This window comes from Pundamilia nyererei, unplaced genomic scaffold, assembly GCF_000239375.1.
Source record: "Pundamilia nyererei isolate P.nyererei 1_Seehausen unplaced genomic scaffold, PunNye1.0 scaffold00111, whole genome shotgun sequence".
In the NCBI taxonomy this organism is placed as follows: Eukaryota; Metazoa; Chordata; class Actinopteri; order Cichliformes; family Cichlidae; genus Pundamilia; species Pundamilia nyererei.
The window spans coordinates 700,827-717,873 of record NW_005187512.1 but is presented as its reverse complement, the minus strand read 5'-3'; the positions used below and the strand labels follow the sequence as shown (position 1 = coordinate 717,873).

At 38.6% G+C, this 17,047-nt stretch overlaps 1 protein-coding gene across 1 annotated transcript in view; it reads right to left on the bottom strand.

The window, feature by feature from the left end:
- Window positions 1-17,047, bottom strand: part of LOC102206599 (attractin-like protein 1) — a 316,533-nt gene that overhangs the window by 191,455 nt on the left and 108,031 nt on the right. Inside the window, exon 22 of the mRNA XM_013912991.1 lies at window positions 657-750. Within this exon, the coding sequence (XP_013768445.1) occupies window positions 657-750 (94 nt within the window). The remainder of the gene's footprint in view (window positions 1-656; window positions 751-17,047) is intronic.

Below are 17,047 nucleotides of genomic sequence, written 5' to 3'. Positions count from 1 at the left end.
AAAATATATATATAAATATTAAAATATATAACTGGTGGCAAATTATCAAACACACTCACTTAGATGACCTCAAATAATCTGAGGTATGCTATTATACTTTAAGAATAAGGGAAAGAAATCTGTCCCAGCCGGGGTTGTCTTGTCTCATCATGCTGCATGTTGTACATGGCAGACCACACAAACACCAGAGCACTCACCAGCTCTGCTTTCTACCCTCGCCTGCTAGATTTATTGATGCAGCAGTTTTCAGTCTGTCTCCGCGGCGCAGTGGTCCGCCAAGCCATTTAGGATATTGTAGTGCTGCGGCGGTGCAGTCTGGCAGTCAAGGGAAAGCATGCATACACAACCCATGCACTCTGTAAACACTATTCTAGCTTTCCAATCACCCAAAATATCAAATCCTGAATCAACCTAATTTCGGCGTAATCCAAAACTTACGCAATAATCGGCAAATTTACAATCCTGAAATGGATTCGGTGTTACGATGAAGCGTCTTTGCACATTGAAACATCACTGAGTGTTCTCTCCAGTCCACTTCTTGTTGTCAGTATACATATATCATATATTAAAGTATTAAAGTGACTGATTAAATACGTTTTATTTGATCGGGTTGTCTAATAATTCAAGACAAGTTAGATCGGGGTTGGCACACTCACAGCTGACACTGGTCTCCCTTGACGCCCTTGGTGGTACAGAAGCACTTTCCTGTGTTGACGTGGCAAACGTTGGCATGGCTGTTACACTTGCATGCTGTAAAGACAAAAAGAGAAAGAGAAGAAGCAAAGATGTGTCAAGTTTGGTTTTTGAAAACTCTTGATATCAAAGAGACATAACAGAAAACCAGCAATTTCTTGATGACAACTTGTGAAAATAATGCTGAGGTGCCCTTCAAGCAAGACATTAATCTTCATCTACTGCAATGGACCTGCTCAGCACACAGCACTGAGACATGCATACTGTATATAAACACACTAATCCTCAAACATTGTCGTTCACAATGTTCCAGATGAGTAAATGTATGCAGACAAAGTGAGTTGTAGGAGGGATAGAGGCAGAAAGAAAACAGTGTGGGGAGGAAGCAAGAAGGCAGCTAAAATGGATAAGAAAGCAGAGAAATGGCAATGAAAAAATAAAACACAGGAAAGGACAAATCACTCATCTCTTTGGAAGAAAATCAAGGCATCTTGCAGCTCTGAATCATTCCCATCATTCCCAATCATAACAGTTGTTTAGTTTCTGATTGAACTGATATCTCTTGTTTAACTAATTTCTTTTGTTTCCCTCTTCTTGGACAAAAGTGAGCTTAAGCTAATGCATTCTTCAAAGAGAACGCTCACTCAAACACGACACATTTCCCAACAGTTGCAAAGAAAGTGTTTGGTCAGGATTGTATCCGTGCAATGAGAGGGTCACTGTTAAAATTATCAGGACTTTTAAAGGACGCAGAATCTTCTTGTTCCCCATGTTGTTCAAAGTTAAAGAAAGAAATGTAAATGATGTCCTCATTCTGTGGGATGTTTAATCCTGTAATTCAAACTCTAGCAGAAGAGCAGAAATAAAATAATTTGTTCAACCAATTGTAGAATATTATTCTTTCAGCTTTTCAGCTCAATCTCTTTACACATTTTTACACAGAATGAAGACAAACTTTTTTTTCCATCTTGCAAGTACATTACAGGAGATTTATTCACAGCAGAAGTATGAACACGAGGAAAGACCGCCTCAGCCAAGGACTCTTTCAATGTGCATTTCTTAGAAACCCATTAGCTTCTCAAAGTCATTATGGATAACTAAAATGTCTCAACCAACAAATATGAAAGTGTGTGTTACAAATGTAAGAAAAATAGTGTAATGTACCATTTGTGTTGACAGGTGTAGCACTGTCCATGTCAAAGTCAAATGTCCATATGAAGACCACTCCCGCTTCCTAATGCAAATTAAGGTCATCTTGGGCATTGTTGCACTGCTTTCAGCACTGCTGTTGTTATTTTTAGATCTTTTCCTAGAGATCCTGTTCTGACCACTTGCGCATGCGCATCTGTGATTTCACCGCATGGTTTCAAACCTGCACAGAGAGCACATATCATCGTCTGTCACACTGACCTTCATGTCAAAGATCATCACTGAGAAACCAAGAGACCAAACTGCAGTCTACAGTGGATGTGACCACTGTTACTTGTGAAATTGACCTCTCCTGCCTTAGGTGCCACCTTTTTTGTACAGCTCACTCCCATTAACAATCAGGAATACTTAAGGCCAGAGAAAGGTGAGCTGTAGTGCCAGAGAGCCATGTTGTGTTGCAGCTAGTGAGCTGTGTGTGTGGTGATTGATTGCTCCTGCTCTGTGGAGAGGAGTGTGTTTTGGTACTAACCCTTTTTGACTTATTTTCAGTTTATCAACCAACACCTGAGTTTTGGTGTTTTCTTTCTTTAAAAGGTGATAGCGGCTTGTCCGTCTCTTTTAGTTTAGTTACTAATAGAAACATTAATAAAACCTGTTAATTTAACCATTTTGCCTCCTTGTCTTTTTTCCAACCTGGACATCTTTTGTTACTTTCCCTAATCCCCTGGACCTTTTTAGGGGAACGTAGCACCCACTGTGGCCTGAAGCAAGTGTCTGGTTTGGCCCATTGAGTCTGAATCAAACTTGCAAAGTGCCAACCCTCACCTGCCTGCTTCCATGCCAAAGCAAGCTCTGCACTGGTGATGCCATAATCCTATAATCGAATCATCTTTAAGGGACAGTCCTGGCACTTTCTGGACATTTTTGGGTGCCCCAAAGCCTTCTTCACAACAATTTAACCTCTCTCTTTACTTTAAAGTTCTCAATAATTCGGTAAATTGTCGATTTGAGTGCAGTGTTACTGGCAGCAACAGCCTTTCTGGACAAGGCCTTTTTATGCAAAGTTATGAAGTTTTTTTGCACATAACCATGGTGAACAGAGAAAAATAACAATGATTTCAACCACCACTCTCCTTTTAAAGGATCCTGTCTGCTATTCAGACTCAACCAACATGACAGAGTGATCTCCAGCCTTGTCCACTAGCACCTGTGTAAATGAGAGGATCCCTGAAATGATGCTAACAGGTGCTCATGTTGCAGTGCTGAACTGCAGTATAAATTGTTTTTGTTTGTTTGTTTCTTCTTGAGATTCTGGAGTTTACGCAAATTGGCATCACAAAAACTAAAGCTGCAAACTGTGATAATCAAAACTTGGGTCATTCTCAAAACTTTTGGCAATAACAAGATGTAAAAAAAATCCTACTTTAAAAGTGGATAGAGCCCTGTGGTAAGAGTGTGGATGGTAAAATTTGACTTTTGCCAGCTATCTGTTGCCTTTTTTTTGGTGAGTTTAATCTTTTTAATTACTTTCTTGTATAAAAGCATGATGTCGCCAGATAATTCACATGGAGCCAAGCCTGTAATTTAAACACTAAATCACTTCTGCATGCAGCTCCTAAAGGTAGTGACAAACAAGAACGTTCTCTGCACCCTTGTAGTTCAGTGTGTACGTGTGTGTGTTCACATTCACACACAGCCACTCGTTACTGTGTCCCACTCCAGCTGAATTGACTTTGTGCTTTGTTCTTATTCTTCCCGATTGGCTCAGAGACAGGGCCTGTAATAAAAACAGTGGTGAGCTCAGGTCAAGGTAAAGGCAAGACACAGATAATGAGAGGAAAGCAACCTCTTCTAGTCCTCCCTCTCCTCTTCTGCCTGGAAAGAGCGCTCGGTTCGATTGCTTACACGGAGCAAAAGCAAAGTAGCACACATAAACATTGCTATGGCACAAAAACAAGGGGAGCTTAAATGTCAGAAGGCTGAGTTGAACTGACATTCTGTGACTTAAAAAAAGAAACAGATGCCAACTGGTGAGACAGAAACAATAACAAAATACAATTTCAATCTATTACTTTAAATTAAATTGACCGGTCAGAAAAATAGAAAACCTTTTCAGAGATGCACACTGAACTGCGCGGCTCTGGAAGATAACAGAATCTTGACAAGAAGTGGCTTTTAGACTTGAGATAATAGACAAATCACAGGTGTGTTAGCGCAGGCTCAGGTCACCCTGCTGTTCATACAATATTGATTTAGTTGGCAGCCAACAAAGGCGCACAAAGGGCACAGCCAGGAGAAACATGTATTCGTCTAGTCGCACTGATTTTGCCAGTGGCTCTTAAAGAATAAGAACAGGGGACAGAGGGAGAAAAACAGACAGAAAAGTACTGTTTTGGTTTGGAGGCTGGTACTGAACACTGCAATCATCTGAGAGCTTCACACACAAGGTTCAACACAGAAGAAGCAGAAAAGCCCTCTCAGCCCCCGCTGTCTAACTGTAATCTCAAAGGCCTAATTAAAGGCTGAATTAAGACACTTGAACAGAGACATAGCACAACCTCTTTGGCTGCCACTTGATGCTAGAATTAAGTTCAATTATTTAAGATCTCACAGTATAACAAAGTCAATTTTGCACCATTATTTCTTTCCTTTGATTAAACAAACATGAAACTACTGTAATCCCCTCAGCAGAAAAAGCCACCCTGCTTCCAACAGAGCAGGCCCGGCACAGACAAATCCTCTGCTCTGCATGTTCTGATGAGTGCCGAGACTAGAATGTAGTCCAGCCGTTTGTCCACAAAACCGTATGCACGAACTCAAATTTCAGCTGAGGTACTGCTCAGTGAGACAAATTAAATACAATTTAAATTCTAATGAGTGTGGTTTCGAGTAAAATGTGAGCACAAAATAAAAGTTTGTTCCATTTGACAATTGCACAGCATTTCCAGCTCATGATTGTACATCCTTCTTTCCTACTTCCGACTAGGGCAAGAAGGCCTGTTTTGGAGCGAATAAATGTGTTAAACATCCAAAGGTACTCTGGAATCAGTGGCTGTATCCTGCAGTTTTAGCACTATTTTGATTTCTCTTAACACATTACTGACAAATATTCAATAATTAGTAAGGAAGTTGGTAGAACATTTTTTTTTTCCAAAAGAAAACCCCACACCATGTGAAAGCAAGTTACATTTGACATCATCTTCATATTAAATCCTTAGTCTTCACAAACATTTTTCTTGGCCCAAAACAATGTAAGAGTCCATTTACTTGATCATGTAGTTTGATATTGATTAGTTTAACTGTTGTGATCAGATTCATTGCCTTTAGGTTTTGTGCTACTTTTGCTTTTAAGTCTGCAAAATTTAGAGGTTCCACTTCTGATTACTTTGTTAAAAATGATTGGACTGCTATCCTGAAAAGATATCATGGTTCCAATGAACGCATGCAGATTTTTTTCTTAAATCAAAGACGAATCATGACAGCGGCAAAATCAAAAAGATCCTGGATTCAAATCCAAAAGGGGTTGAGGTTACATATTCACCACATCCCTGCATAGGTTCTATTTGTTTGTACCCTAGCTCCCTCCCCTGGTCCAAGGGTATGCATCTCAGGATAATGGGTAAATTGACTGTAGGCATGAATTTCTCTGCGTTAATAAACTGATCTGGGATGACCCCTGAGAAGAAAATGGATGGGTGGTATAAGAGCAATCACTTCACAGCATATGGGCCACTCTAGGACAGGTGGCCTTTCAGTGTAAAAACATGTAAAAATTAATTTACAAATGTGCATTAATCAGTTTTCACCTCATGTTCTCAATAAAATTATTTAAGTTTCACAGCCACGAAACACTGAAAGTAATTCAATGAAGTCTACCTAACATTTCTCAGTACAGCACATAGCTAATCTATTTGATAATGCAGTTCAAAGTAATGTGGCTAGTACTGATTTACGCGTGATGGGGTCTTGAGTTTCTCTTTGCAGAATTTCAGTCATCTGAGAATCAAACTGTTGAGTAAAAACAGCCTGTTTTAGTTTAAGCATTGTGTTCAATAAATTGCATGCTGAAAAAAATGTTTAGTCTCCCATTTCTTCTTGTTGCATGTTGAAGCTCTACTTGGAACCTTGTTAAGATCCAACCAGGCAAAATAGGATTTTTCGCGATTTTTCAAGTGGTCTTAAACTTTTGATTGGGACTACATATGTAATACATTACTTTTCCAACCCTAGCCACAGCTCAACTGGAAATGGCAACTGAAGAAAAAAAAGAATAAAGAAATGCAGTTCCTGACATTACCCTTTTATCCTCATTCTACAGTTAGCTGACTTCAGAAGGGATGAGGAAATTGTTAGGGAAGTCGGTAACTTTTGAAAAGTTGAGTCTGCAACTTTTGTAAAGTGCAAACTGTGCCCAGGCCTGGTATACTGTAGGTGCTGCTAATATGACTTTGCAAATATCTGCATTGACAGCATGCCAGCACAAAGTTAGCAGTGACAAATCCAGAGTGGTTTTAAAGCTGAGTGCATATTGATCCCAGCCAAGCAGCCAGAGCCTGATCTTAGACCATTAACAAAAGGAGTAGTGACAATGCCTCTCAGACCAGCTTATTATTGCAAAAGTAACTTATTGAGTACTGTAAGAAATTGCTTTCCACACAGAGTAATTCAGTGATGTAGTGCAAAATATATGACTGAAAAACAACTGATTATGACAGAACATACGTTGCATTTTACCTAACATCCATATATTTAATAGCTACTGTATAAACCCAGATATCCCCCAACACACACATTTGGCACACCCCAGTGTAACAAGTGTTATTAGTAAGAATTCACTAATACTACTAAAAACTACTGATTCAACCAAAATTATCTTTACTTTAAGAAATACACTACTATATTTTTCACTTGCTGACAAATATACTCATGCAAAAATGTAATTACCGTAGTAGCATGAGCTGGATTATACAGTGAAGCAAACATCAGCAACAAAGGAAATTTGTACACAATCTGACTCTGACAGCTAATAGATTCTCTAGAATTCCTCCTTAACAAACTGAAACACTGTGAAAGTTTAAACCTAATTAGCCCACCATATGAAATGACTAAATACAGCAACCTGGCAGATATAGCACAGGTATGTTTTCCCTCTTATGGACCGGCAGTTCCCTCCTGTATCAAAATGAGTTTTCAACCAGTAAGCTGTTAATAAAATTCATCATGCAAATAAGATCGAACATTACTTGAAACTTGTTTCAGTCTTTCTAATGTGGCAATAAGATCTGTTTAACCAGCATTCTTTTATCATACTTTTCAGATAATAAAGTACAATCCACGTTTGTCCTGCACAGACATCATGATGACGACCAGACGACCTGACCAAGGATGCAAAAATTTCCCCATTGTGGGATCAATAAAGTCTTATCTTATCTTATCTTATATTAGTCTTCTAAATGTCTACTTATGATTCAGTGCGTGCTAAATGCACAGGATATTACTCTCTATTGAAAGATGATATGGAAGCTAACTCTACCACTTAAATATAGCTATAGTTCTCTTTAGGTTAGGAGTTCTCAGAATTCACTATTCAATAAACCATTTCATTAAGACAGACTCTTTCAGTAAAAATGGAAAATATTTTTTGAATCTTTTTAATACAGATATATTGTCACTAAAAGTAAAATAAGTACTTAAGTCATCCGGTCCATCCACATAATATGACGTATTCAAGTGCCAAGAGTAGGGGGAGAAAATGAATAAATAAATGAATGAATGAAATGGATGGAGGACAAAGCACATCAGGCAAATGCTGACAACACAAAAATAAGCAATGGGGAAAAAAGAAACCTGATCTCTTAGCAAAAAATTTGATATAAATCATATTTCCCATGACTTCTGTGAGCCCCTGAAGGGAGTACAATTTCTCACTCCACTGCCTCCGCATGTACGCACACAATAAAAAGCCAGACTGTTGCCAGTATGTGTTTGAATGTGTGTTTAGGTGAGAAGGTGGCCGAGTATGTTCGTCAGTCAGAAAACCTGACTCATGAATGAACCTTTTATGTTACTTTGGTCTGCTCTGTCTTATTCCCGATAGGGTTGCAGGTACAAAACTCAATGCAACTTCATTTCTGCAGAAAAAGGTTAAAAAAATAAATAAATGATTTTTGTGCAGTTGGACTTCCAAACCAGCAGAATGTTATTTCTGCTAAATATTAAGGAGCTTAAACAAGACACATTACCATTCTTGTGTTTTGTCCTTTTGGTCGGTGTTTCTTTGTTTTTTTAAAGCTGAATTTTGATAGCTATACAAACACTGGCTGTAAAACTGCTCAGCACTTGCTATGTTAGGTCATGACACTTGTCATTCTCCAATTCAATCACCAGTTGCACCAGTGCTGCATGTTGCTGTTGTACTGTTCACTTGGTTATGTGATGTGATGATTAGATGATAAGGTTAGAAAAAGGTTAGACAAAAAAAGACACTACCCTTTAATTTCAACTTTTCAGTTCTTCAGAATAAAAGCACATGTTTACATGTAGCAAAGTAAAATAATAATGATAACAATAGCAACAACAATATTATCAAGAAGAAAAACAAAATGAAACAGGTATCACACCAAAAACTAATGCGACCATTACAGGCATTATTCTGAATGATCTCCAATATAGACATGAGATATTAAATTCATTCGCACACTATGCTGAAAACCATGCACTCACACCTGAAACACTTTCACATAAACTAGTGAAACCTTTTACACGTGTTATCAAAAAGCTTCCTCACATACTAATCAAATGTGTTCATTTATATATCTGGACATTTCACACAGACAAGTGAAATTCATTCACATACATACTGAAAATCATGCAGACACAAATGAAATGCTTTTACCTCTACAGTTGAAAAGCTCTTTAGAAAATCTGATGAATGCTTTTACGAAGACTTGGAAAATATTTCATGCACACTTGAAGGCAAAGGAATTTGATCTAAAATGTAAAGTAACTGAAAAAATAGATTGCATTTTAAAACATGGGGAAGTGCATCTCAAACTAATGTGTGCTACTTTTGTTCATGTTTGTGCTTTTTGCTCCTGCCACTGAACTAATAAACGACAAAAGATTGTCACTCCCATTTTGTTCAAGCCATTAGCCTTCTACCTATGAATCGCATCACCAACATCAGGCAATGCACTTTGGGTTTTTTTGAGGAATGCATGCAAACTCACCTGCATTGGTTTATTTCCTAGAGAACTAAACCCAAATGTGGTACCATGTTCTGCTTTAACACCACACAAAAAATTGCCCCACAACCTAACAGCAATCCTTAACAACACTGATCTCGGCTAAAGCCGTCAGAAGCCTGTCCAAAAACAATAACTATTAGCCAGCTACCTTTAGCATGGCTCATCCTGGCAGCGTAGCAACATGCCGATGCCAGCTGCAGCTTCAGTCCAAGCACACTGTATCACATTATCTACATCAGGAGTGATTCAGCACATGTGCAGGATGCACAAGGAGAAAAAGGTCAAATATAATTTGCTACATCACTTATTGAATTTTATACATTGGTGTGAAAAAGTGTTTGCCCCTTTCCTAATTACCTATTTTTTTAGTATGTTTGTCACACTTAAACGTTTCAGATCATCAATCGTTGTGTGTCTGGCGACACACTCGATGGAGGACATTGAACGACATCTACCAATTCGAAACCACAATAACAGAGTTCTGGCTGATTGGAGCTGGCTCAGACCATCTTCATCTCATGCCCCCCCCCCCTCCCTCCCCCGGCGCCAACTGGATGCTCAAGGCAAAAGCTGACGGGAATAACAAAATTCTCCCTTAGATAATAGGACTGTGTTGTGACGTTCTTCCCCTCATTCAAGGCCACCTGCGTCAACCGAAGACTGTTGACTTTTGCTTAACCGGGTGAAGGGACACTTTCTCTCAGTTGAACACGGGACACACACACACACACACACACACACGCATGTACACGGACACATACCTACACTCCAGCCCCCACCCCTCCAAATGACTTCGAAGCTTATGTCTTCTACGCAGTGAGATGTGATGATTTATGTGCTGAGGTGGGTTTTTTCTGTTCTCAAACTGATCTCCCTGTTGGAGCTCAGTCTGGGGGAGTTCTTTCTTTCTCCTCGTGTTTCCTCATGTTGTGCATTTTCTATGGTTTCGGTTTTGGTCGCTGCTCGTCTGGTCGACCGGCCAGTGCTACCCTAGCCTGACCTGTCTCCCCAATGTGATGTTTGTGTATTGTATGTATGGTTGGCAAGGTATCATGTATCTTAATTGCCCCTTGGGGATAAATAAAGTTTTGTGGACTTTGATCAAATAAATCTAAATATTAGAGACAGATAATACAAGTAAACAAAAAATGCAGTTTCTAAATAAAGGTGGTTATTATTAAGGGGGGGGGGGATCCAAACCTACATGGCCCTGTGTGGAAAAAGTGATTGCTCCCCATTATAATATGTATTAAATGTTGTGTATTACATCTTTAGAAAGCTGAGTTTGATTTCTCTAGCCACACCCCAGCCTGATTACTGCCACACCTGCTCTCAATCAAGAAACTTAAATAGGACCATCCTGACAAAGTGGAATAGACCAAACGATCCCCAAAAGCCAGCCATCAAGCTGTGATCCAATGAAATTCAGGAACAAATGAGAGGACAAGTAATTGAGATCTCTTAGTCTGGAAATGTTTATAATGCCATTTCTAAAGCTGTGGGATTCCAGCGAACCACAGTGACCATTATGCACAAATGGCAACCAACCAAAATTACCCCAAAAGTGCAGCAACAACACCCAATGAACTCCAAGCCTAACTTGCCTCAGTTAAGGTCAGTATTCATAACTCCAACATAACAAAGAGACAAAAATGGCCTGCATGGAGTTCCAAGATGAAAATCACTGCTGAGCAAAAGAAATAAAGGCTTATCTCAGTTTTTCAGAAATCACTTTTCACACAGGGTCATGCACATTTGGATTTATTTGGATTTCTTTCCCCTTAAAAATAAACGCATTTACTTAGAAACTACATTTTGGTTTCCATTTTTAAAAAAAAGGAAAATCAGGAAGAGGGTAAACACTTTTTCCACTGTAATTCTAAGCTAATAACAGCATATATTTCAATTAGGTATTTAGAGCAGGAAAAATTCAGTACAGCTAAATGCAACATTATAAATGAGGCATTGTAAATAGCAGCTCTTCATAATAATTTTTCCCCCTTTTTCTTCATTCGTTTCCATTCTATAATGAACCACAGTGATCACTGCCAATAGTAACTTACTCATTCATATGCATGCTACTTCTACTTATATTAAAATATGTTTTAAAGCTTTTTTTGGTTAATGTGCAGTTTTAGGTTATTTATATTAAACAAAAATCACCACTAAAATATGCCATTGCTAGATTATAATATAATAAGCTATCCAACTGCAACATTGGGGGCATCAATCAATAAAAAAAGAACATTAAATGTATACAAGTACAGATTTGATGTGTGCTGCTCTGCATAAAGATCACGTTAACTACATTTAAAATCAATCCTGATACAAATACTTTTTTGTACTCAGAGAGTACACTGCAGGGTTGTTTTATGTATTGTATTTATAAAGCACCAAATCATAACAGCAGTCAGCTCAAAGCTCTTTAAATTGTAAGGTAGAGATCATACAATGATAGCCCTTGAACCTATAATTAAAACAAACAATAAACAGTAAATAAAAAAATCTCTTTCCATAACACCAACTAAACAATTCTTTGCAATTCAGCAATGTAGGCACACGATGTGTGGAATCATCAGCTGCAGGAGAAGTGAAGCCCACATACTGTAGCTGCAGCGCTATGTTTGTCATCTACAAATAGATAAATAGATAAATAAAAAGAGATCCATATTCAGGTGTTTATTCCTTATAATAAGCAGCCATCTAAATAAAGTCTATGCAGATTTGGCAAACTTGGAAATAGTTTCCTAAATAAGATGGTTATTAAAAGATCACTTTGGTCAATTCTTAACTACATATTGATTCAGATTCAGTTCCTCATGCTGGCCAATTCAGAAAGAGTTGCTATGATTTAATTAGAGGTCACACATATGGTCAGCAGCGCCTTTATTTCCAGTGGATTTCCTGAATAATTCAATTCAATTCAATTCAATTTTATTTATATAGCGCCAAATCACAACATAAGTCGCCTCAAGGCGCTTCATAGATACAGAGAAAAAAACCCAACAATCATATGACCCCCTATGAGCAAGCACTTTGGCAACAGTGGGAAGGAAAAACTCCCTTTTAACAGGAAGAAACCTCCGGCAGAACCAGGCTCAGGGAGGGGCGGCCATCTGCTGCGACCGGTTGGGGTGAGAGAAGGAAGACAGGATAAAGACATGCTGTGGAAGAGAGACAGAGGTTAATAACAGATATGATTTAATGCAGAGAGGTCTGTTAATACATAGTGAGTGAGAAAGGTGACTGGAAAGGAAAAACTCAATGCATCATGGGAATCCCCCGGCAGCCTATGTCTATTGCAGCATAACTAAGGGAGGATTCAGGGTCACCTGGTCCAGCCCTAACTATATGCTTTAGCAAAAAGGAAAGTTTTAAGCCTAATCTTAAAAGTAGAGATAGTGTCTGTCTCCCGAATCCAAACTGGAAGCTGGTTCCAATATGAAACGCATTCAGGAATGCGTGTTGATTGGCCTGCAGACCAGAATATAGACATCATATAGTGGATGATTATAATGTATGTGTATATATAAGTGCTTATAGTGCTGCCCAAGTAGTACAGATGTGCAAGTGCACATCTGTTTTAGCCTGACACGCTGCTGTCACTTAATATTGCTCACATATAAAAGCGATGGCTTTCACACTTGCAGTAAGCTGTTAATTAACCAACTCTCAGTTCTATCTAAGGATGTTATTTTTCACTTTCTTCTTTGTAATATGTGAAGTATCAACTCTTTCTCCAAATGCAGATTTATCTGGTGTTCTGATGATTTCAAGTCACTCACCTAACAAACGTTACTGTTTGGCGATTCTGCAAAACATCGGCGTACGTTGCCAAATTATATTTTTCATTGTCAAGAAGAGAAAAAAAAACTAAGCTAAGCAATTAAATTAAAGATACATGAAAAGTGACATAAATGAACTGAAATTAATTTCTCTCTTTTATAATTACTTTAAGTCTAGTTTTAAATATAGGCTAGTAGCTACACACACTCACAAAACACTACCTCCACTGAACATAAACCTGCTTACTGATCCTATACAGAATATTCTACCAACAGAAATAAAGTAATTTTTTATACCTCATTCTTTTCTGTTATGAATGTTTCAACTGACAGATGGAGCAAAATCAGGGAGGACTGCAGTGGGATCACAGCGATTGTGAATGTGTGGCAGTGGTATTAAATATTTCATTATTTGGTGAATTGAATAGTGTTTTGTCTTAAAAGCCAAAAACTCATCTCTCTTTCCCAAATATGGTAAATATAAAAGTCAAAAACACAAAATATTATTTAAAATCCCTCAAATACCACCAACCCCCCAGGGCCTGGTCAGCATCTAAGAACTGTAAAAACCTAAGGCAGGCCCAGAGATTCAGGAGACACTGTTCAACATTGTACAAATCCAAACTGATGCATTTAAAAAATATACATGAACAGGACAAATGATGCTGCAGAAGATTATCGGGGTTCAACCTCAAAGACTCCTCACCTGCAAGACCCTCAGTACCTCACTGACCCCCTACATTCTATACTATTACATTTCTCTGCATGGTCTCCACTTTAAAAACCTGTAATGCTGTTTTAGTCAACCCTGCCTGGTCAGTGGCCCCAGTTAGGAGTATGCACACCATTTTTACCTTGCAAAGCAAAAATCACATTTACCCTAAAATATTATTTTTGTGTGAACTGTTGTGGTTGCATTTGTAAGAAAAAAGTTGTCAAAGGTAAAGGATACATTATTTTAGTATATTCAGCACAACTTCTTGTCTTCCATGATAGCACATGAACTAATTTATTAAATGCATGCCGGTTAATCTCTCTTTGAGCTGAATGCCATAAATGAGAGTCTCAAAGAAAGCGGCTTATTCTAGATGAGACATGAGTCACAGCTGCAGAAAGACTTCAAAAACACTATTTCCACTGACTGGAGATCAAAAAGGATTCAAAAGCCGTTTAAAATCATATTTACAGAAGTGTTTGTACGTGTGTGGTTTTGTGTGTGGGTCTGCTTGTGTGTTTTGGGTTTGTCTATGTGTTTTTGTGTTGACCAGTCACATGCCAGGAATAGAGCTGCCAGGGGGAAGATGACTGGATACCGCTACGAATGCTGGGTAGTTTGCAATTCTGCCACAGGGATCCACAGGTACATAAACACACACAAGCATATTTAAAGGCAAAAAAAAATGTTTAAAAAAATGCACAAACACACATAAACACACGCACTCACAAAGACATACTCGAGACAGCAGGTGAGAGTGAATTTGGCAGCATTTCCACAGAGAAGAGTGAATGGAGCGACTCTGCAGTCAGCATCCCTCCTCTGCTATTCCACTGCTGTTGAAGCTGAACAGCAGCCGGCTCTGTCTGATCCTTCACTCACACACACACACACCCCTGCTGTCCTATCTGTCCCATTCTGTGGTTGATGCTACTGGGTTGCCAGTTTCTTGCAGAGACAGCACTCATCTCTATAGCTCCAGCACTGAACACAAATTTACAAAGAGCTCCTGCAGTCACACCCTGCTTAGAGACTGTACATCAAAACCTCAAACTAGGGACAGACTGAAACAGAGAAAGGGAAAACAAAAAGGCATCAGTTGGAACATAAGATGCCACCTTTACCAAATAATCATCAGTAATGTTCATATTTAAACATTAAATACAAAAAACAAACTTAACTCGCTCATAGAGCAGCAATGCCTTACAGTCATCCAACTGATTTCTTTTTTGTGGGCATTTTCCTGTGATATTGGAGGTTGGCTTCAAAATTCAATAAAAACACAGTTTGTGTGTCTATGACCAACAAAGGGATTCAACTCATGAGTCACGCCTGATCCAAAACTCCTTCTACTTAAGCCAGAAATAGACAAATAGTAGCTCAGAGACTGAGGGTGAGGACTGAGGACACCATCCAAAACATCCACTAAACTCCATCCTGAAGAGGTTTTAAAGCGTTTCAACAAACTTTGAATTACTTCCACTGTGCTGCTGTCTTGGGTCACTTGTCTGCAAGAGGCTGCTCATCAAGGAAATGTAAATATAGGCCATTTAAAACATCTGAACCAATGAGCAGCGCATCTGTACCGCATAATGTTACAGATATTAATGTCTCTCCAAAAGGAAAACTAAATAACCAGATAAGGTGTTCATCTCTGGATGTTTAGCTCTTTTTTGTTATACTTAACTCCCTGTACAGTTGTTGGCAAAAGAAAAAAATAGCTACTGTACAGAGACCACAAACATGTTTTGGTTTTGTTTCTTTATCTATGACTTTAACATGAGAATCTAAGGGGATTCACCCACTTTTGGAGCCAACCTAAGTGGTCATCGAAGGACTTTCATGTTGGTTTCTAGTTCTCAGCCTCTTTGGGTTTTTTCACAAGTAAACCATCAATTGACTGTCTGGAGTCAACTGGAAAATAAGTGCTGCCGTGTTGACAAGATGTGTGATGAGAAAAAAACTAAAACAAAACTAAAACTCCTGACTGAAAAAAATTCTCCACAACTAAGTCCTCCTTTCTCTTTGTCTCAGTTAATTCATAGCAGATTGCCTATTCTTGTAAGCTTCTGTAGATTTATTAATCTCGTCAGGCTTGAACACTAAAGGACACTGAAGAAGTTCTTTGTATCACACAAGAAACAAGTACTGACCTGAGCTGAACCTGTAAGAAATGATGAAACCATACAGATAAGTGACAAAACATCCCCAAGCCCCAGTAGCTACCTTTGAAATGTGAAGCGTTTCTGTGTATCAGACATTCACCGCGACTCCGAGACAGCCAGAGAGAGCAAGTGAGGTGGTGCAGAGAAAGATGGAGTATCAGAGTGCAATGGAGACAGGGAGCTACTGATGTGAATCATGCAAAATTTATGGAAGCAATAAAACTGTTCAACGGGAGGTGCCGATGGCAGAGGAGCATTATATGCTGAAGCACTGGGTAGCAAAGGATAACAAGCTCAAGAAGACATAATACATGCTCAAGTCTTGCCTGGAAGACAATTGAGAGGGCAGCACAGAAGGTCCGTGGTCTGTTTGCTATTTATGACTTTTCACCGAGGCTGAGCAATACCCAAAAATATTTATTTAGAAATATTTTAAAAGAAATACATAATTTGAATACAAGAAATGAGATGAGTATGAGGAACTTGGTTGAGGGAAAGAGCCACATATGTGCCGCAGCATTCGGATTATTCTAAAAGCCTTATTTATTCTGAATTGGTAAATAATGAGGATATGCAGCTATATTCATACCATACAAAGCAAACAGAGGCCAAGAAATTGCATTCCCCCAAAAATCAGGAAACAGAATGAATCACATGTTAGCTGGGCATCTACTCTCACCACAAAATAAATGAAATTTTGTTCCCTGTGTAGACAATGTTTAACAGCTTTATTACCACAGCTTGGTCACAGTCAATTATGTTGACAAATCTTTTGTTTTTTTGTCTTCTTAGTTTGAGTGTGTTAAAGAATTGCACTTTTAAAGATTTGTGTTATTTATTGTTAAAGCACAACAGATATTTATAAGAAGTACACAAGATATACCAGTAACTGATTAACCAGACTGTCTTCATTGTTTGACTCATCAACTTTATCCCTCTGTAGTTACAGCTCTGCACTTCGCCCTTATTCTTGAAAATTGGCACCTTCTTCTCCAATCCTTAGGCATCGTCTCACTTTTGAACAATCTGGTTAAAAACTCCACTGCGCTCTCTTCTTGACAACTCCATACCTTCACAGTTATGTCACCTTTACCAGCTGCCTTTCTACTCTTCATAGCTGCCCCCACTTCCTCCTTACCAATTGATTGCATTTTCTGATTCACTAACTGTCCTTCTTCCATCCTATTTTCTCTTCTTTTCTTCATTAATCAGCTCCTCAAAGCACTCTTTCCTACTTCTCAAGGACTCTTTTCATCAATTATCCTAACTTGTTACACATACCTTCTGTCTTCA